The sequence below is a fragment of the Delphinus delphis genome, chromosome 5 (assembly GCF_949987515.2).
Source record: "Delphinus delphis chromosome 5, mDelDel1.2, whole genome shotgun sequence".
In the NCBI taxonomy this organism is placed as follows: Eukaryota; Metazoa; Chordata; class Mammalia; order Artiodactyla; family Delphinidae; genus Delphinus; species Delphinus delphis.
Genome location: NC_082687.1, coordinates 75,984,314 through 76,006,340, shown reverse-complemented (window position 1 = coordinate 76,006,340; position 22,027 = coordinate 75,984,314). Strand labels below are relative to the sequence as shown.

At 35.2% G+C, this 22,027-nt stretch overlaps 1 protein-coding gene across 1 annotated transcript in view; it reads right to left on the bottom strand.

Moving 5' to 3' along the window:
- TMEM156 (transmembrane protein 156) overlaps positions 1-18,388 on the bottom strand; it is a 52,010-nt gene extending 33,622 nt beyond the window's left edge. Inside the window, exon 1 of the mRNA XM_060011763.1 lies at positions 18,275-18,388. Within this exon, the coding sequence (XP_059867746.1) occupies positions 18,275-18,362 (88 nt within the window). The 5' untranslated portion in view covers positions 18,363-18,388. The remainder of the gene's footprint in view (positions 1-18,274) is intronic.
- Between the last annotated feature and the right edge of the window lie 3,639 nt (positions 18,389-22,027).

Genomic DNA, 22,027 nt, shown 5'->3' with positions numbered 1-22,027 from the left:
GTATGAAGTAGGAAACCAGATTAATTTCTCCCACATGTGATAATCAATTGTACTACCAATTATTAAGTAGTCCCCACTATCTGTAATGACATCTCTATAATCTATCAAAGTATCCATGTATGTATGACTGTGTTTCCGGTTTCTCAATTTTGTTCCATCAGTCCATTTTTCTATCTTGGCAAAGATATCTTACTGACTTAATTACTTTTGCTCTGTAAAGCTCTTATATCTGACAGGAAAAATCCCCTCACCTTGTTCATTTTCTTTAGGAACATCTTAGCGATTCTTGACCCTTTGCTCTTTCCAATACATTTTAGAATCAGCTTACTAAGTTCAGTGAAGAACCCAGTTGTGATTCTGACTTGAATCTCAAAATCAGTTGGAGAAAAAAGATATGCTACTGAGTTTCTCCTATCACTCTTTTCTTCCTTTTTTTTCTCTCTATTTATATAGGTATTCTTTGATATTTTTTAATAAAGCTTCCAAATTTTCACCATTATGGTCCCATATATCTTTTGTTAGATTTCCTCCTGGCTACCTTATTTTTTGTTGCTATTGCCAATAGTATCTTTCAAGAAATATGTTTTCTGTTTATTAGTGGTACATGGAAATACAGTTGACTCTTGGATATCAATTTTATTTTTTACCACTTGTACACTTCCTTATTAATTTTAATTTTTCCTATAAATCTTTTGAGTTTTCTATGCAGATATGCATGTTGACTGCAGATAATGACACCTTTATATCTTGCTTTTCAATTCTTATACCTTTTATTTCTTTTGCTTGTCTTAATGCACTGACTAGGACTTCCAGCACCATGATAAATAGAGGTGTTGAGAGCAGACATCCTTGCTTGCTCCTGCATGCTTATGATGTTCAACGCTGAGAGTGATGTATAATCATTTTTAGATATCCCGTTTCACTTTAAGGAAGGTCTCTTCTATTCCTAGTTTGCTAAGAGTTTTTAATTATAAGGGCTGTTGAATATAATTGAATGCTCTTTCAACAACTATTGAGATGATTATATAGTCTTTCTTCTTTAATCAGTTAATACAGTGAATTACATTATTAGATTTTCTAATGCTCACTCAATCTTGCATTCCAGGAATAAATCAAATTTGATCATTTTTATACATTGCTGCCATCAGATTCTTAATGTTTTGTTTAAATGTTTTTTACCTATATTTATAAATGAGATTGGCCTGTAAAGTTTTCCTTTTTGTCTTTGTTGGGTTTGGATACTAAGATATACTAGCCTTAAAAATAAATTGGAACATGTTCCCCTTTTTCTATTTTCTAAAAAGGTTTATTATAAAATTGCATTTATGCATTGCATGGGGAGATCAGCTCGGTGCTTTGTGACCACCTAGAGGGGTGGGATAGGGACAGTGGGAGGGAGATGCAAGAGGGAGGGGATATGGGGATATATGTATACGTATAGCTGATTCACTTTGTTATACAGCAAAAGCTAACACAACAATGTAAAGCAATTATACTCCAATAAAGATGTTAAAATAAATAAATAAATAAAATAAAAATAAAATTGCATTTATCTGTTCAATCCATTTCTTGAAAGTTTGGCAGAACTTGCATATAAAACCATCTGAACCTAGTGCTTTTCCAGGAAAATTAAACCACTGGTTCAATTTTCTTTATTGCTGTATGATTCTTGGGTTTTCCATTTCTTCCCAAGTAAGTTTTGGTAAGTTATATTTTTCTAGAAATGTGTCTTTATATTTTAACTTTATTGACTTAAAGTTATTCATAATAATCTCATTATATTTTAAATTTCTATGTCCCTTTTTCATTCCTAACATTTGTTACTTGTGCCTTCTCTCTTTTGATTATTCAGTTTTAGTAGGCAGAATAATGGCCTCCCTAAGATGTCCATATCCTAATTCCCAGAACCTGTGAATATGTTATATTATATGGCAAAGAGGAATTAAGGCAAAAGATGGAATTCAAGTTGCTAATGAACTGTTCTTAAAATAAGGAAATTATCCTGGATTATCTGGGTGGGCATAATGTAATCATACATGTGTCAGATGGGAGAAAAACTCAACAGGCTTTGAAGATGGAAGGAAGCCACAAGCCAAGGAAAGCAGGCAGCTTCCAGAAGCTGGAAAAGACAAGAAAATAAATGTATTCTTTCCTAGAGCCTCTGAAATGAATGTAACCCTACTAACACCTTGATTTTAGCTCAGTGAAAACTCTGTGGGACTTCTTACAGGCTGTAAGATAATATATTTGTGCTGTTTGAAGCTACTGTTTGCGGTCATTTGTACAGTGGCCATAAGAAACTAATACATCAGTCATTCCAGAAGTGTGTCCATTTAATTAGTCTTTCCAAAGAACCAACTTTTGACTTTATTGATCCTTTCTATTGTATCTTTTAATTTCATTGACTTTTGCTTTTGTCTTTATTATTTCCTGCCTTTTACTTTCCTTGGGTTTATCTCACTGTCTTTCTTCTGACATCTTACATGTAAGTACTTAAAGCTATAAATTTTCTTCTAAATATCTGCCATTTTTATAATATCCCACAAGTTTTAATAGATGTTATTTTAGTATCATTAATTTTTACCATTTTCTAATTTCCATTATGATTTCTTCTCATCCATGGCTTATTTTTACATTTCCAAATACAGTGTTTGTTTTTAGTTTGCTTTTTGTTACTAGATTCTAGCTTAATTGCATTTAGTCAGATATATATTAAAGATTGTTTGAAATTTATTGAGGCTTACTTTCATAACCTAGTATGTGGTGAATTTGTATTAATGTTTCATAAGTGTGCCAAAATAATATGTATTTCCAGATGTTGAGTTAAGTATTCTAAATATGTCATTAGATTAAACAAGTTATATAAATTATTTGAATCATCTATATTCTTATTATCTGTCTGATTATATTTTATACTGGAGGATCATGTTTAAAATCTCCCACTCTAATAATGAATTTATAAATGTCTCTTTTAAGCTATCTCATTAGGGGCATACAAATTTAGAACTGATAGGTATTTTTGTGAAGTGAACTCTTTTCTATATATACTGATCTTCTTTATTGCTAATAATGACTTTGATCTTAAAATCTTATATTAAGACAGTGATACATGCTTTCTTCAGTTACTATTTGCACCTTATATTTTTCTCATCCTTTTATTTTATTTTATTTTATTATTATTTTTTATTTTGCGATACATGGGCCTCTCACTGTTGTGGCCTCTCCCGTTGCAGAGCACAGGCTCCAGACGCGCAGGCTCAGCAGCCATGGTTCACGGGCCCAGTCGCTCCACGGCATGTGGGATCTTCCCGGACTGGGGCACGAACCCGTGTCCCTTGCATCGGCAAGCGGACTCTCAACCACTGCGCCACCAGGGAAGCCTCATCCTTTTATTTTTATCTTTCTCATATTCTAATGCTTTAGATGCGTCTCGTTTAAATGTCATATTGCTGAATTTTTTAAAATTTAACCTGATAATTTTTTGTGTCTTTACCTGGATAGATTTACCTACTTACATTTACTGAGACCATTGATATATTTGGATTTAACTCCATCATATTATTTAGTGCTTTCTATTTTTACCACTTTCCCTATTACCTTTCTTGCTATCTATTGATTTAATGATTTTTAAAATTCCATTGTTTTTCCCTTTAGTTATTTGCAGGTTAGACACTATATTTCTATTATTTTAGTAATTTTTAACAGGCATCCTTAACAAGTCTAAAGCCAATCAATAATGTTACCCTCTTTCAAACAATATAAGGATCTTAGAATACTTTAACTCTGATCACATCCTTCCTGACTTAAATGCTATTTTTGTACAACATTTTAGTTCTACCTTGTTTTTTCATTAACACACAAATTAGTAGTTAATTTTGTTTTATACAGTAATATTTTCAAGATTTATTTGGATTTACTCATATGTTTATAATTGTTGTTGAGGGTTCTTTTCCTGCCACTTCTTCTTTCATCTCTGTCTTTTCTCTTGGGATCATATTCTTTCTCCTGAAATTAATTCTCTAGCAGTTCCTTTACTGAGGATCTGCTGATTATACACTCCCTGTTTTTGTTCATCTGAAGATATATATCTCACCAATTCTAGATTGACAATAATTTTCCCCAGCACTTAGCAGACATTATTCCATTGCCTTCTGATTTTCATTGTTGCTTTCAAGAAGTGAGTTCTCAGCTTAACTATTGTTCCTTTGAAGACAATCTGCCTTTATCTCTGGTTATTTTTAAGATCTCTTTAGGTTTCATGTTCTACAGAATTTCTTTTTATTTATTCTATCTAGAATTTATTGGGTTTCCTGAATCTGAGGATTTGAGTCCTTCATTGCTTCTGTAAAATTATCAGCCACATCTCTACGAACATTTTCCCCATTCTGTCTCTTCTCTCCTTTCATAGGTTTAATTAGAAATATCTCCCTTTGTTCTCCCATGGAGAGCTATTTCTAATTCAACTCTGTTTCACATTTTCTATTTCTTTGGTTCTCTGAAATGTGTTCTAGGTAATTTCCTTACATCTACAATCCACTTCATTATTCAGTTGCATCTAATCTATTTATTGCATTCCTTGTGTTTCTACTTCAAATTATTATATTTTCATAATTAGAATTTCTAGTAGGGTTCTTTTTCAAATCTGCCTGGTTATATTTAATAATCTTGTTTCTTAATCATACATTTTGATACCATTTTTAATGTATTGAAACAAATTAAATACTTATTTTATATTTTATATCTCGTAATTCTGATATCTGAATTCTTTAAAGATCCGATTATATTTGTTGTTTCTGTTGACTCTTGTCAACTGGAGTCTTAATATGTTTTATGATTTTTGATAGTAGCACATGTTCCTTAGAATTTTATTCAGGAATATCTGAGATCTGGTTTGAAGGTATTTTCCTCCAGAGAGGATTGTGTTTGCCTCTACTTGATGTCTAATGACACCATTAATCCAAAATCACTTTAAATTAAATTTTTGGATTGGGCTTTTCACACCTCATAGACAATGACCCTCAGTATCCAAATTATGACCATCTTGTGTTCACAGACTCTCAAAGGAATTTTTTCCTTACAAAATTTACTTACAAACCAACAGGTTATTTTCCTTGATTACTCTTTCATGGAGCATATCATCTTTTGGGTCCCAGACTTACATGTCCTGCCCATGCATGGCCCAATGAAACTGAGACTCTAGCCACCAGGAATTGGTAGATGCTCCTGAGGTGACCAATTTCTTCACTCTTGCTTATCCACCTAGATTTGTAATTTCTAGTCATTTTCCAATTTTAAGGAGTTTTTTTATTTTCTTATCAGTTCAACTATGTATTTTTAAAGTTTTTAATATGTTTAATCTCGTATTTTTAGATATTTTGTGCCAGAAGTGTTTTTTAAAGTATGATTGCAAGAACAGAAGTCTCATCTATCTGTTGAACTTCAAAAGTAAGTGATAATTTATAATAAAATCTTCATTGTTTGGCCCACAACAGGAGCTCCAGAAACTACTTTATGTCATATTTTCCCAATACCTAGGTTATTCCTCTGTTAATCAGTTGTCAGGGAACTCTAAGGAAGCATGGATTATTTCAGACAATATATATATTCTAAGTGTTATTGGTCCAATATATTAGATATAAACCAGAGAAGATAAATTTTACCATAAGTTATCGTGAGTACAACTCCTCTGGAGAAGCATTTGGTGATTTCTTATAAAATTAAATATACTCAGTTATTTCACTACTAGATGGTTATCCAATGAAATGAAGATATATATTTATTCAAAGATCTGTAGAAGAATGTTCATAACCGCATTTTTATAATAGCCCAAAACTGGAAACAACCCAGTGGTTGAAAGGACAATTGTAGTGTATTTGGACAATGGGCTACTTGGCAATAAACAGAAGGGAACTACTGATACACTCAATAACATAGATTAATCTCAGAAACATTATACTAAGCTGAAGAAGCCAGACCAAAAGTAGATACTTTGTGATTATTCCATTTATACAAAGTATAAGGGACTTCACTGGTGATCCAGTGGTTAAGACTCCATGCTCCCAGTGTAGGGGGCCTGGGTTCAATCCTCTGGTCAGGGCAGTAGATCCTGCATGCCGCAACTAAGACCTGGTGCAGCCAAATAAATAAATAAATAAATATATTTTAAAAAAAATACGAAGTATAAGAAGGGACAAAACTAAACTATGGTGAGCTAGGCCAGAAAGTTGCCTTGGGGTTGGAAGGAGAGTTGATCAGAAAGAGCAGAAGGAATCTTCCTGAGAGTGATGACAATCTGTACCTTGTATAGGGTGATAGATAGGTGCATACAACTGTGAAAATTCATGAAACTGAACACTTAAGACCTTTCCATTTTATTATATGTAAATTATGTCTTTAAAAAAAAAGTCAAACCGAACAAAACATAGCCAATTGTTTCTAAAGATCTTTCATCATTACTGGATATTCTGTAGCTAAATTCAGCAATTTAAAAATATTAGCTGCCAGAGGTGTAGACAAGATGGCAGAGTAGGAAGATCTTGAGCTCACATCCTTCCATGGGCACACGAAAATTACAGATATTTATAGGTCAACTATCAATGAGAACAACCTGAAGACTAGCAGAAAAGATTTTTCACAACTAAAGATACAGAGAAGAAAGCACAATTAGATGGGAAGGAGGAGCAGAGACGTGGCACAGTCAAGACCATGCCTCCAGGTAGGTGGCCCACAAATGGGAGCATAATCACAACTGCAAAGGTTCTCTCCAAGGAGCAAGGGGTTTGAGCCCCACTTTGGGCTCCCTAGCCCAGGGGTTCTGCACCAGAAACATGAGCCCCCAGAACACTTGGTTTTGAAGGCCAGAGAGGTTTACATATGGGAGAGTCAGAGGGCTGTAGGAAACAGGGACTCCACTGAAAATTTCACACCCCCCAAGTCTCAGCACAGAAGTAGGCTTGAAAGAAGCCTGGGTCAGGCTGATCCTGGAGAGCCTCCCAGCGACGTGGGAAGCACCTGAGATTCTTGCTTGTGGACGTAGATGCTGGTGGCAGCCATTCTTGGGAGCTCATTCTACCACAAGGACACAGGTGCTGGAAAGTGCCATTTTGGAGTCCTCCCTCCAACCTTTTAGTATCAAGGGCTTACCCACCCACTAGCAGGCCAGCCACTAGCACCAGGCCCCCGCAGGCCCCACAGCCAGCTGCACCAGGACCTGGCTCCACCAGCTGGCCAGCAGCCACCACACAAGCAGAGCCTGGCAGCCAACCAGCCAGGGGCCAGCCCCACCTACCAGAGTGCAAACAGTAGTTGGCCCCAAAACAACGGAAGGGACCACACAGCCAAGTAGGAAGTACCCCTAGAGCATATAGCTCCAGTGACCATGAAGGAGTGTTCTGTTGGGCCCCATGAGACTTCTCCTACATAAGGCCACTTCTCCAAGACTGGGAAATGTAAATGGCCTAAAAAATACATATAAATAAACACAGAGAACTGGGCAAAATCCGGAGACAGAGGAATATGTTCCAAACAAAGGAAAAAGACAAAATCCCAGAAGAACTAAGTGAAGTTGAGATAAGCAATCTACCCAATAAAGAATTCAGGGCAATGACCATAAAGATGCTCAATGAACTCAGAAGAATAAATGAACACAGTGAGAGGTTTAACAAAGAGAAAATATAAAGAAGAACCCAAAAGCTAAAGAATACAATAACTGAAATAAAAAACACACTAGAAGGAATCAACAATAGATTAGATGATACGGAGAAAAAGATTAGCAAACTAGGAGACAAAGTAGTGGAAATCATCCAAGTTGAACAGAAAAAGGAATTTTTTTCAACTTCAAGCATACTAATATTTGCATTATAGGGATCCCAGGAGAAGAGAAAGAGAGAAATGTGCAGACAATTTATTTGAAGACATAATAGCTAAAAAATTTCCTAACTTGGGAAAGGAAATAGACATCCAGGTTCAAGCAGTACGTAAAGTCCCAAATAAGATGAACCCAAAGTGGTCCACACCAAGACACATTATAATTAAAATGGCAAAAATTAAAGATAAAGAGAATCTTAAAATCAGCAAGGGAAAAGCAACTAGTTACATATAAGGAAACTCCCATAAAACTCTCAGCTGACTTTTCAGCAGAAACTTTGCAGGCCAGAAGGGATATATTCAAAATGATGAAAGGAAAAAAACCTACAACCAAGAACACTCTATCCTGCAAGGCTATCATTCAGATTTGTAGGAAATATAAAGAGTTTTACAGATAAGCAGAAGCTAAGAGTTCAGAACCACTAAACTGGCTTTACAAGAAATATTAAACGGACTTCTCTAAGTGGAAAAAAAAGACCACAACTAGAAATATGAAGTTACAAAGGGAAAAATCCCATTGGTGAAAGCAAACAGTAGATCAACCACTTATATTATGATGGTTAAAAAACAAAAGCAGTAAAATCATCTATATCTACAATAAGTAGTTAAGGGATACACAAAACAAAAAAATGTAAAATATGATGTCAAAGGCATTAAACATTTGGGGGATAGTAAAAATGCAGGGTTATTATAATACATGCAAACATAAGAGATCATCAACTTAAAACAATTACATATATTATAGGTTGTCATATATACCTCTTGGTAACTACTAACCAAAAATCTATAATAGATTCTCATACAAAAAACAGAAAAGGAACCCAAACATAACACTAAAGATAATCATCAAATCACAAGAGAGCAAAAGAAGAGGGAAGGAACAAATAAGGACTGCAAAACAACCCCAAAACAATTAACAAAATGTCAGTAAGTACATACCTATCAATAATTACTTTAAATTTAAGTGGACTAAATGCTCCAATCAAAAGATATAGCATGGGCTTCCCTGGTGGTGCAGTGGTTGAGAGTCTGCCTGCCGATGCAGGGGACACGGGTTCGTGCCCCGGTCTGGGAAGATCCCACATGCCGTGGAGCGGCTAGGCCCATGAGCCATGGCCGCTAAGCCTGCGTGTCCAGAGCCTGTGCTCCACAACGGGAGAGGCCACAACAGTGAGAGGCCTGCGTACCACAAAAAAAAAAAAAAGATATAGCAGGGCTGAATGCATACAAAAACAAAACGCATATACATGCTGCCTACAAGAAACTCACTTCAGATCTACAGACACACACAGACTGAAAGTGAGGGGATGGAAAAGAATGCTCCATGCAAATGAAAAAAAAAACTGAAGTAGCAATAATTATATAAGACAAAATAGACTTCAAAACAGAGACTATAACAAGAGCCAAGGAAGAACATTATGTAATGATAATGGGCTCAATCCAAGAAGATAAAACAACTTTAAACATATATGCACCCAACATAAGAGCACCTAAGTACATAAAGCACATATTAACAAATGTAAAGAGAGAAATTGACAGTAACACAACAACAGTGAGGGACTTTTAACACCGCACTTACATCAATGGACAGATCATACAGTCATAATATCAATAAGGAAACACTGGCCAACAGATTAGAGCAGACAGACTTAATAGATATATATAAAACATTCCATAGAAAAGCAGCAGAATACACATTCTCTTCAAGTGAACATAAAATGTTCTCCAAGATAGATCTCATGCTACTCCACAACACAAGTCTCAGTAAATTTAAGAAGATTGAAATCTTATCAAGCACCTTTTCTGACTACAACAGTATGAGACTAGAAATCAACTACAAGAAAAAAACTGGAAAAAACACAAACACATGGAGGCCAAAGAATATGCCGCTAAGTGACCAATGGGTCACTGAAGAAATTAAAGAGGAAATAAAAAAATACCTGGACAAATGAAAATGGAAACACAACAATCCAAAATCTATGGGGTGCAGCAAAAGCAGTTCTAAAAGGAAAGTTTATAGCAATATAAGCTTACCTCAGGAAACAAGAAAAATAAGTAAACAATCTAACGTTACACCTAAAGGAACCAGAAAAGGAAGACAAAGTTAGCAGAAGGAAAAAACTCATAAAGATCAGAGCAGAAATAAATGAAATTGAGACTGGAAAAAAAAAGAAAAGAAAAGATCAATGAAACTAAGAGCTGGTTCTTGGAAGAGATAAATAAAATTGATGACCCTTTCACCAGACTATCAAGAGAAAAGGAGGGCTTCCCTGGTGGCACAGTGGTTAAGAATCCATCTGCCAATGCAGGAGACATGGGTTTGAGCCCTGGTCCGGGAAGATCCCACATGCCGCAGAGCAGCTAAGCCCCTGCGCCACAACTACTGAGACTGCGTGCCTAGAGCCCATGCTCTGCGACAAGAGAAGCCACCGCAATAAGAAGCCCTCACACTGCAATGAAAAGCAGCCCCTGCTCGCTGCAACTAGAGAAAGCCTGTACACAGCAACGAAGACCCAAGGCAGCCATAAATTAAATAAATAAATAAATAAATAAAATTTTTAAAAGAGAGAGAGAGAAAAGGAGAGAGATCCCAAATAAATAAACCAGAATAGTTACAACCAACATCACAGTAATACAAAGGGATCATAAGAGATTAGTACAATTATATACCAATAAAAAGAACAACCTAGAGAAATGGATAAATTCCTAGAAACGTTCAATCTCCCAGGACCAAATCAGGAAGAAATAGAAAGTATGAACAGACTGATTAGCAATAATGAAATTGAATCAATAATTTTAAAACTCCCAACAAACGATAGTCCAGGACCAGAGAGCTTTGCAGATAAAGTCCACCCAACATTTAAAAAGAGTTAATACCCATCCTACTTAAACTATTTCAGATAATTTAAAGGGAAGGAATGCCTCCAAACTCATTCTACAAGGACGGCATCACTCTGATACCAAAACCAGATAAAGACACCACCAAAAACAAAAAGAAAATTATAGGCCAATATCACTGAAAATATTAGCAAACCAAAGTCAACAATACATTAAAAGGATCATACACCATGATCAAGTGGGATTTATCCCAGAGATGCAAGGATGGCATTTTTCACAGAACTAGAACAAATAATTCTAAAATTTGTATGGAACCACAAAGACCCCGGATAGTTTAAAAAAAAAATCTTAAAAAAGAAAAGCTTGAGGTATCACACTCCCTGATTTCAAATTATACTACAAAGCTACAGTAATCAAAGAGTATTACTGGCACAAAACAGATACATAGATAAATGGAACAGAATAGAGAGCCCAGAAATAAACCCACACTTAAATGGTCAATTAATCTATGACAAAGGAGGCAAGAATATGCAATGAGGAAAAGACAGCCTCTTCAATAAACAGTATTGGAAAAACTGGACAGATACATGCAAAAGAATCGAACTGGAGTACTTTCTCACACCGTATACAAAAATGAACTGAAAATGGATTAAAGACTTCAATGTAAGACTTAAAACCATAAATCTTCCAGAAGAAAACATAGGCAGTAAGTTCTTTGATATTGGTCTTATTAATATTTTGGATCTGTCTCCTCAGGCAAGGGAAGCCAAAGCAAAAATAAACAAACAGGACTATGTCAAACTAAAAAGCTTTTGCACAGTGAAGGAAAATACCAGCAAAATGAAAAGGCTGCCTACTGAATGAGAGAAGATACTTGCAAACAGTGTATCTGATAAGGGATTAATATCACAAAGAGCTCATACAATCCAACAGCAAAAAATCCAACAACTAAATTAAAAATGGGCCAAGGACCCAAATAACATTTTCCAAAGAAGACATACAGATGGCCAACAGTCACATGGAAAGATGCTCAACATCACTAATCATCAGGTAAATGCAAATCAAAACCACAATAAGATACCACCTGTCAGAATGGCTGTTATAAAAATACAACAAATAAGTGTTGGCAAGAATGTGAAGAAAAGGATACCCTTGTGCACTACTGGTGGGAATGTAAACTGGTGCAGCCACTATGGAAAATAGTATGGAGGTTACTCAAAAAATAAAAACAAAACTACCATATGATCCAGCAATTCCATTTCTGGGTATTTTTCCAAAGAAAACAAAAATACTAATTTGAAAAGATATATGCATCCCTATATTCATTGCAGCATTATTTACAATAGCCAAGATATGGAAGCAACCTAAGTATCCATTGACAGATGAATAGATGAACAATATGTGGTATACACAGTTGACCCTTGAACAACACAGGTTTGGAACTGCATGGGTCCAAACTTTACATGGATTTTTTTCAATAGTAAATACTACAGTACTACAAGATCCACAGTTGGTTGAATCTGCAGATGCAGAACAGTGGGTGGGTGTGGAGGAACTGCGTGTTTGGAGGGCCAATTATAAGTTATGCATGGATTTTTTACTTTAAGGAGGGTCAGCACCCCTAACAACTGTGTTGTTTAAGGGTCAATTGTATATACAATGGAATATTGCTCAGCCATAGAAAATAACGAAATCTTGACAGTTGTGACAACATGGATGGACCTAGAGGGTATTATATAAGTAAAATCAGTCAGACAGAGAAAGACACATACTGTATTATTTCACTTATATGTGGAATCTAAAAACAAAATAAACATATCAAAACAGAAACAGACTCATACAGAGCAAACTGGTAGTTGTTAGAGGGGAGAGGGGTGAGGGGAAGAGTGAACTAGATGAGCGAGATTAACTCTCAGGGATGTAATGTCCAGCATAGGGAATATAATCAATAATATTGTAAAAACTTTGTATGGTGACAGATGGTAACTAGACTTATTGTGGCAATCATTTTGTAATATATAAAGATATCAAATCACTATGTTGTACACCTGAAACTAATATAATATGGTAAGTCAATTATACTTAAATTTAAAATTTTTAATTAAAAAATTCTTGTCTCTAACCACATAAACTGCATAAAAGATATGCCATGATAAATTTCTATTCCACAAGAATTAAAATATGCATATTGGTTGCCAGGATAGAAGTTCATGGCTTACCTGCCTAATTTACAGAGACGTTAGTTAATATATATTGCTTTCCTTTGGTCACAGGTCTGCTTCTTTAACAACTGGCATAGACTCAAAAGAGTATCAATTTCAATAGCAAAAACTCAATTATATTTCCATTTGAGTACAATAGTTGAAGCTTCTCTAGCAATATTGAGCGGGAAAGGGTGAAAAAATATCATGTTGTGTATGGTTGATATATCCATGGTGTTAACCAGATTAGGAAAAGGGCAGTCTAGAGAGAATATAGATTTATTCAGAGATCATTTGGGGAAGACAATATAAAATATTTCCTAGGAGGAAGGGGCAAGGTTTGGGATCACTTTTAACCTATGGTCGCAGTATATGAATGGCAGGTTTGGGACATAAGGAAGAGACTACTGGTTTTATTTGTCAAAACAAGGAAAGTAAATGCACACTGTGAAATTCTTCATTGGGGAAAAAAATGGTAGGTAAATGATTCAGGGTAAAGTGATGCATATCTTTTAAGTAAAAGATTCTGTGAAATAAATTTCAGAGGGTGCACAACCTAAAAGTTCTAGGTTTGTGGTGAAATTTTATGTTTCAGAAATGTAAGATGAGGATAATAATGCCTGACCTACCTAAATTAAAAGATGGTTGTGAGGGTCTGATGGGAAATACTTTCTTCCAGAAAGCATTTTCTTTTTTATTTCCTTTATAACATTTTTAATTTCCTTTACAATATGACTCAGAAATTTCACTTAAGCACAAACTGAGTGCCTTCTAATGTGGCGGGTACGTCCTAAGTGCTTGAAATATGAACAAAACAGACAAAAAACCCTCATTTTCATGAGCTTATGTTCTATTTGGAGAAATCGGGCAACAAAAAATATAAACAATAAATAAGTAAATAATATAGGTGGTAAGTGCTATGGAGAAAAGAAACAGAACGGTATAAGGGGAATATACGTTACCATATTAATGTTTTAGAGAAAGCCATTTTTTCTATAAAAACAAAAAAGATAGTCCAAGAGAACATTTATCTACCAATGCAGATGAATGAGACATGTAATGAGAAAGCTTCCCAAGCAAGGGTTATTGGTATTGTAACCTCGCCTATGAGAGAATAAGGCCAATTCTGCCAAAGCAGTGAAAAGCATTGTTTTCAGCAGTAATTTTTTTGCCAGTACGTATGTCTAAGATATATATGTAAAAATACCATGTCCATTAGTAGCCATTTTAAAACTATAATGATTCAGAAAAATCAGTAAGAAATAAAATCTTTAAAAAAGCAAATTTATCCATCTAGGCTTATTCCTTCTTCCTGTAGATTTTCGGAATAGTCTCCCTTGAGAATGATGCTTCACCATTAATGAGTTGAAATCTTTAATGAGTTAAAATAAGTTATTATATGTAAAAGTACTTGGTGTATAATACCTGCAGATGTATGTATAAATATTTGTTAAATTTTTAAAAAACTTTTTTTAATAGTCATGACTATATCCCAGACCTGACTGGGGATTACTGATTAAATTATTAATGCATCAGCCAATAAGAAAATAAAGTGCCCATTTTTTGAGAACTAAGATAAGAATTTCTCAAATTAATTGCAGTTACCCTGATTACACTGGTCTTTATAATATAGACATAAGTAATATGTACATACGCTCATATACTTCAGGGTTTATCCTAGTTTGTAAGTATTTGAGGTTCCTTTATCCTTTGTTTTCTTCCATTGCACTGCTCACTATACAGCCATTTCCATCAGAAAGTGTGAAGTGGAAGGGAAATGAAAGCTGGTAAACATAGTGTATATCAGTTTGGCTCTTAAAAGTAAGAGAGGCGGGCTTCCCTGGTGGCGCAGTGGTTGGGAGTCCGCCTGCCGATGCGGGGGACACGGGTTCGTGCCCCGGTCCGGGAGGATCCCACATGCCGTGGAGCGGCTGGACCCGTGAGCCATGGCCGCTGAGCCTGTGCGTCCGGAGCCTGTGCTCCGCAACGGGAGAGGCCACAGCAGTGAAAGGCCCGCATACCGCAAAAAAAAAAAAGTAAGAGAGGAAGTCAAAACAGCTAGATGAAATTAGGTATGAGGTGTTTTCATCTGTGCTATTCCTGGTCCTCGTCACCAAAGTCAGGAATATACTCACATAACTCACTAAAATTTCTGGCTTCAAGAATTTCTGAGATATAAATACGAATATATTTTATTTGAAAATCAATAACAATTGCTTCTTTTAGAAAGTGCTCCTGCAAGTAGCAAAGGAGAAATATTGGGTGATCATTAGAACCCTGACAATTATTTCTCTTTGTGAATGAAAATGGAAGAAACATCCTCCCCCAGACAGGACTGGAAGCAACTTTTATGTTCCCATTGCATCTTTTTAACGTTGCTATTTTCATGATTACAGTATTGTATTTAATTATTTACCAGTCAGTCCTCCCCTTGACTGAAAACTTTTTGAAGGAAGAATTGCCTTCATTTTTGTAGCCTTGGGTTCCTAGTACAGTTATACACTATTCATAAGTGAAAGAATAAACAAAGATCACTGAGATTTATATGAGTTAACCAGGTCTCTCTCTCTCTCTTAAACACTGTAAGTCCACCTAAAGCAGGTTGGTAAAACATCTTTTATTTGGAACAACCCAGCTCCCTTAATTTCAAGAACTCTGAATAAAAATATATCCATACCCTTTTATATCTCTATTATCTAATGCAATATAAGAGTATGAAACCGTTATATTAACTACTGTGTCTTAGTATGAGCTGCCTTTCCAATAAACTGAAAACTAGAATAAGCTATCTTGCCAGTGCAAACCAATGTAAAGTCATTAGAAGTCCCAAACACCATTAAAGAAGTTCCCCATCTTTGCTAAAGTTAGACTAAATAGCTTATACTATGTAATTATAATAATTGAATATTCTGTGTAATGATTATTCAGATACATTCTTGATGAAAAATGATCAAACACTGTTCTATTTTTAACTTAGGCCTTCAGAGGATTTATTATTTTGAAATCAAATCTATTAAACCTGGTGAATACATTATTCCTCATTAAGATTCCTTTTGAATTCATTCGACATTAAAGACAGTGTATCAATAAATAATTTGCAAGTAAAAATCATTTTATAATATTTATCTTAGAAATTAAAGTGAATAGAATATAAGAATGGAAAAAAGACACAAGTAACTGATAGGAAGGGTAAGACTACATGGGAAACTCTCAAGGTTAATTTTAGCACTTCTGGAACTCTTTTATCTTATCATCTAAATAATCTTACTAGATATTTTATGAAATACATCAGTTAACAAGTCAACTCATTTCATAAGGCAACTTATTGTGATTAAAAATTATTTTAGGCCTTCTCTGGTAGTGCAGTGGTTTAGAGTCCACCTGCCGATGCAGGGGACACGGGTTCGTGCCCCGGTCTGGGAAGATCCCACATGCCGCGGAGCGGCTGGGCCCGTGAGCCATGGCCACTGAACCTGCGCGTCCGGAGCCTGTGCTCCACAACGGGAGAGGCCACAACAGTGAGAGGCCCACATACCGCAAAAAAAAGAAAAAAATATATTATTTTTAAAAAAGACAAAACAATTATGTGCCCTTAGTTTAATCAATATAGAACTGTATAAAATGAAGATATATAAACTTGCTCCTGGTGATCCATAAACCATTATAAAATATAAAGCATTATTATTACACTATTGCATGTGTAAAACATTTTGCCTAAGAATCAACTTTTCATTTATGGCAGCTCTGTGCAAAATTCCTTCTACCACAAAATGATATTAGGACAAAATGGTGGTTTTCAAACAGTTTTGTTTGTTGGTTCCAAGGAGAGTTCCTTTGAAACAAAATTCTCAGATAAATCCATCACTCTAAAAAGAGTTGGAGGAAATATCTACGTTGCTCTTGGACAAGGAAAAGAGAAATGGGTATTTTAAATTTTAGGAGGCAGTAAAGGTAGTATTGGAAGCTATTGTAATCAGTTAAGAAACTAAGAGTACAAAATCATTATCAATGATGGTTGATTATTGTCGAGACATCTGCCCCCAAAAGAAAAACTTTTAACATGCTCTTGTAGTCACCAGTTCTCACAAAACACTAACCAATACTTAGCAAATAGATCATTAAATCTTTTAGACTGATTACCTGGTTTTCATTAGATCCAACCTGATTTTCTTTAGAGGTGCTAGATACATCTATCTGATCTACCTTAGACAGCTATTAAATGAGCTACCCCTCAGCCCACAATAGCTTAAAAATTGAAATAGGTTATCTCCATTCCAATTCTAACTATTCCTTTTATATTTTCACTCAGTGAAATCAAGAATTAAAATATATGCTATGATTGCTTAATCTAAGCAACATAATGCCAGAAAACCAAGAGTAATTTGAAAAATTCAATTATTCACAAAATGGACATTCATAGTGTTTATTTATCAAAAAAAATTTTATCTGCTACTTTACATCATGTATATACAATATTAAATAATCATTGCAATATGTCACCAAATGTTATTAGCAAAAGTATTTTCATCTGGCCACTTAGTATTATGTATATGCAATAATAAATAATCATTGCAAAAAGTCATGAAATATAAGCTTTTCTCTGATTTTAATCAAATTCATATGATAACTTTTTAATGATAGAACACAACATTTTCTTTTTACTTTTTCTTCTTATAAAATGCTAGGGAGTACAATTACCATTCAAACAATCACACTAATATATTTTCAAATCTTTTACTGACACATAAACATAGTTTAAATTTACATCTATTTATTTTCCTACCCTAGGTTTCAGCAATATCACAATTTTCTGAAATACACACAAAGCTAATTTTGTTCCATTTTTCTCTAGTTGCAAATATGCACAGGCATACACGTGCTTAAATTTGCACCCATCTTATTTTGAAAAAAATCTAAATACATTTCCATAAAGTGACAGTAAGTGATGTGTGTGAAATAGTTGTGATAGAGGGAATTCAAGCATTTTTAACATAGTAAATGTTACTTTCTTTATAAAATAATTCCAGAATGTAAAAGCATAATTAAAACTGTTTTGAAGGAAACTTTCAAAGAGCAAAATCATATGATGAGATTATCGTAAACTCAATGTTTGAAAGCTAGACTACAGATTTCAAGTATTTCTTTTCATTTTTTCATTTCATTGTTGTATGCTACAATACTTAAGTACTGTACTATACTGTACTATATAACAGTCAACTAAAATTGCCATCTCATTTTATTAGCTTTTCAGGCATAGAACTTCAGCCCACACAACATGTACTCAAAAACAAAGGCCTTTCCTGTAACCATTAGCTGACATAAGTTTTAAAAATTAAAAAAGAAAAAATAGATTGTAATTAAATACTCACTGTTTGGTGTCTTGAAATATTCTGGCAAAATTAAAATGAACGTGATTACCATGGCCAAAAGTAATTTAAGGAGGGCTGTATTTGTCATGTCTCTTCACATGACACATGTGTTCTCATCAAGTACATTGATGGCATGTTTCTTCCTGGTTTAAGTTTCATCTCTGCGGTACTTTGTTTATACAGCTTACCTCATACTCACTTCCTTTTTTATAAAAAGGAGGCCTTGAACTGAGACTTCATTTTTGAGTCACTTTCCACTAAGAAAACTATCTTCTAACAAGCACTTTCAAACTATCTTCTAAACAAGAAAGAATAAAGAAATGATCTCAGGAAGAAAAGAGGTCTTGTTCTCATCTAAATTTGAAGCTGTTTTCCTACACTTACCAATCTGTGTGAGTAAATATAAACCCACAATATACTCACCAAAAGTGAAATGATGAATGTCAGTTATGTCCAGGTTGTAAGAACGTCATTCATTCATTTACTTATTAAGTGATTATTGACCCACTTTTAAGTGCATTGTCCTGGATTCTGGTGTTCAGAAAACAATATGTCTAGAAGACAGTAAACAGTATAAAAGGTAAGGATAAATTAAAAAGACACATGTAAAATTTTGGCTCTACTACATTGTATAAAAGCAATAGAATGGTACTTATTATCATTATACCTATAAATACAGTGATTATTGTTACAGAATCCACATTTTCAGTTCCCATTTCAAAAAAAGATCTTTCATTACAATAATTCCAGTGAAATAAAATGCATCATCTTAGAATATAAATGAAGGGCAGGTAAAATTCATGGTGAATATAGAATATGTGCAAACAAGTATTTTTATTCTATTGTTCTTGTTTTCTGGTTTAAAAAAAAAAATGGTATCAGATATGTCCAATCTTTTCTCCCTGCTCATTCCCTCTTGTACCCTCACCACCCATCCATTTCCATCTATCCTATTTCTTGTTCTTTACCCATCCAGCCCTGAGCTTTATGGAACAATGGGTGAGCTGGGGGTAGGAAGCAGGGAACAAAGGTCATCCTGTGAATATATTGTGAATATGAATTAACTGTCTTTTCTTCTGATTGGGTGCAACAATTTGTTGGACAAATGGGAATCATGGACCTTAAGACCTGAGTCTAAGAACAGTCAAAATGGGTGTATGACTTCAAATATAGGACTTATTTTATGACCAGCATTAAGGATCATTCAAAGGAAGAGAGAAATTGATGAGAGTTATGGCCTGCACCAATTACTGGACTGAGATATATTGGATTACAGGTCAGGCAGTGTCTTCAGTAGAGATTCTGGTAAGGATGGATGGGAAACCCTGTTCCTTAATTCTTACAGGTATCACTAAGTGGTCAGTGGACTCTCTACTCCCCATTTTGACCCTGTTTTGATTCCCTCAGACATTCTCTTATTTATGAATACAAACATTCCAACCATAACTTTACCAATGGCGATAAAATTGATCAAGAAAGTATTTACTTGACATAGCACTATTAAGTCAGTTTAATTCCTGGGTGAATTTTCTTATAAGAGCAGTTAAACCACTTCTATATTTTTCCCCTTTAATTTTGATTTTACTGAAGCTACTTTTTTTTTTTTTTTTTGCGGTACGCGGGCCTCTCACTGTTGTGGCCTCTCTCCCGTTGCGGAGCACAGGCTCCGGACGCGCAGGCTCAGCGGCCATGGCTCACGGGCACAGCCGCTCCGCGGCATGTGGGATCTTCCCAGACCGAGGCACGAACCCGTGTCCCCTGCATCGGCAGGCGGACTCTCAACCACTGCGCCACCGGGGAAGCCCTGAAACTACTTTTGTTAGTACCTGTCCTTTTCTATGAACGACAGCGCTTTGGTTCATTTATTAATTTTTTTGTCCATATTAAATTTTATGGATTTGTGAGCTTTTTGTTTGTGTGGTAGTATTTCTTATAGATCTGCTTCTTTCCTTGCTGCTCCCTTCCCCGCAATATGAACTCAGGCTGCTAAACTTATTCCTGAACACCTAGAAGATAAACTTGCCTAGCGGCATCATGGGTCCTTTGTCAATAATGGGCTGTTCCATGTTCTCTGCAGCTGGCTTCTCTGGTGCTGTACAGATGGTGGATGTCAGGAGGCCAGTCCAGGGTCCCTTAGTCCCAGGCCACTGCCTGGCTGCTCTGAGGATGTAGGGGTTCAGTGTCTCATACCTGGCCTATAATCCATTTGCCGGATACCAGTGTATCATCTCTGATTTAGCAAATCATGAGAAAATTGTGATATTCCTTCAGATATTTCAAGAATCTTTTATTGTCCTCGATTGTTCTATTATATTTTAATTTAATTTTCATAAATACTTTTGATCTTTCTGCTTACAGTTACTAATAGCTTAAAGTGTTAGCAGAACAATAGCCAACAAGAAGTTCCAAGTACCCCTTGGGTCAAATCCTCCAAGATTCAATAGCAAGGGTGAAAAGAGCTGAAGTATCTTGCTTTTTCTGACTCTACTAAAATGTTTTATTACTGACACTGCCACATAAAGTATGTCATTAAATATTTGCATTTTAAACACCACCAATCACGAAAATTTAAGAATTAGGCTGCAGTTTCTTGTAGGTAATCCAACTTAAAATGATAGTGCCTTAGAAATAAATAAATATGGGTTGTGCTAACTCTTGATTTTATTTAATTTTAATTTGAAGGTAGAACTGAAGCAGCAGAAAAGTAAGAAACAAATAAGTAGATAAGCATCTAGTGGTGTGTAAGAAACTTTGTTTAACAATGTCATTTGTGGCTTTGAAGGCCAGAGATGTAGTAAGCTCTAAACCTTTAAGTGTGTGACTCTGAGTTACTGTTAGAATTTAATGTGAATATTTACCCTGAGGTACTGTGAGAAGCCCAGGAGACTCCCAGAGCCTGAGAAGTATGTAAGGGTAAAGGACACTCCTCTTTAGATGTCCCCCCTTGCATCTGTGCTCTCCTTTCTTTCATATTTCTGTACCATCACCTCTCTGTAAGCCAAACATGAAAACTCTACAGAATAAGTTATTTCTAAAGACTATTTGATGTAAAATAGATAGCTAGTGGGAAGCAGCTGCAGAGCACAGGGAGATCAGCTCCGTGCTTTGTGACCACTTAGAGGAGTGAGATAGGGAGGGTGGGAGGCAGACGCAAGAGGGAGGAGATATGGGGATGTATGTATATGTATAGCTGATTCACTTTGTTATACAGCAGAAATTAACACACCATTGTAAAACAATTATACTCCAATAAAAATGTTAAAATAATAAAATAAATAAAATAAAGACTATTTGATTTTCTAATGTTCATAGATCGAAATTTATTTAAGCATACTCCATTTGTCGTTAAAAATTTTTATATAGCACCACAATGTGAATAGTCACATGCATATATCTTTGTGCAAGTCTGATTATAGAGTAGAATTATGAAGACAAACAGCATAAAGATTTTTGAAGTTCTTAATTCATATAGATAACTGTCTCCCAGCAAAGTTGTGTCAACATATACTCTACCCACAGTGCATGGGGGTCCCCTTGTACCACCAAACTTCAACACTGGCCATTTTATTCTTCTAACCTTTGTCAATTTGAAAGGGAAAAAAAACACAAAACTTGTTTTAATTTGTGTTTCTCTGATTGCTAGTAGGTCTGAACATATTCCATATTTACTGGCAATTTGAATTTCTTCTCTTTTGAATTGCCTCTTCATGTCTTTTATGGGAGCACTCATATCCTTGTTGTTGCTCTGTGGGC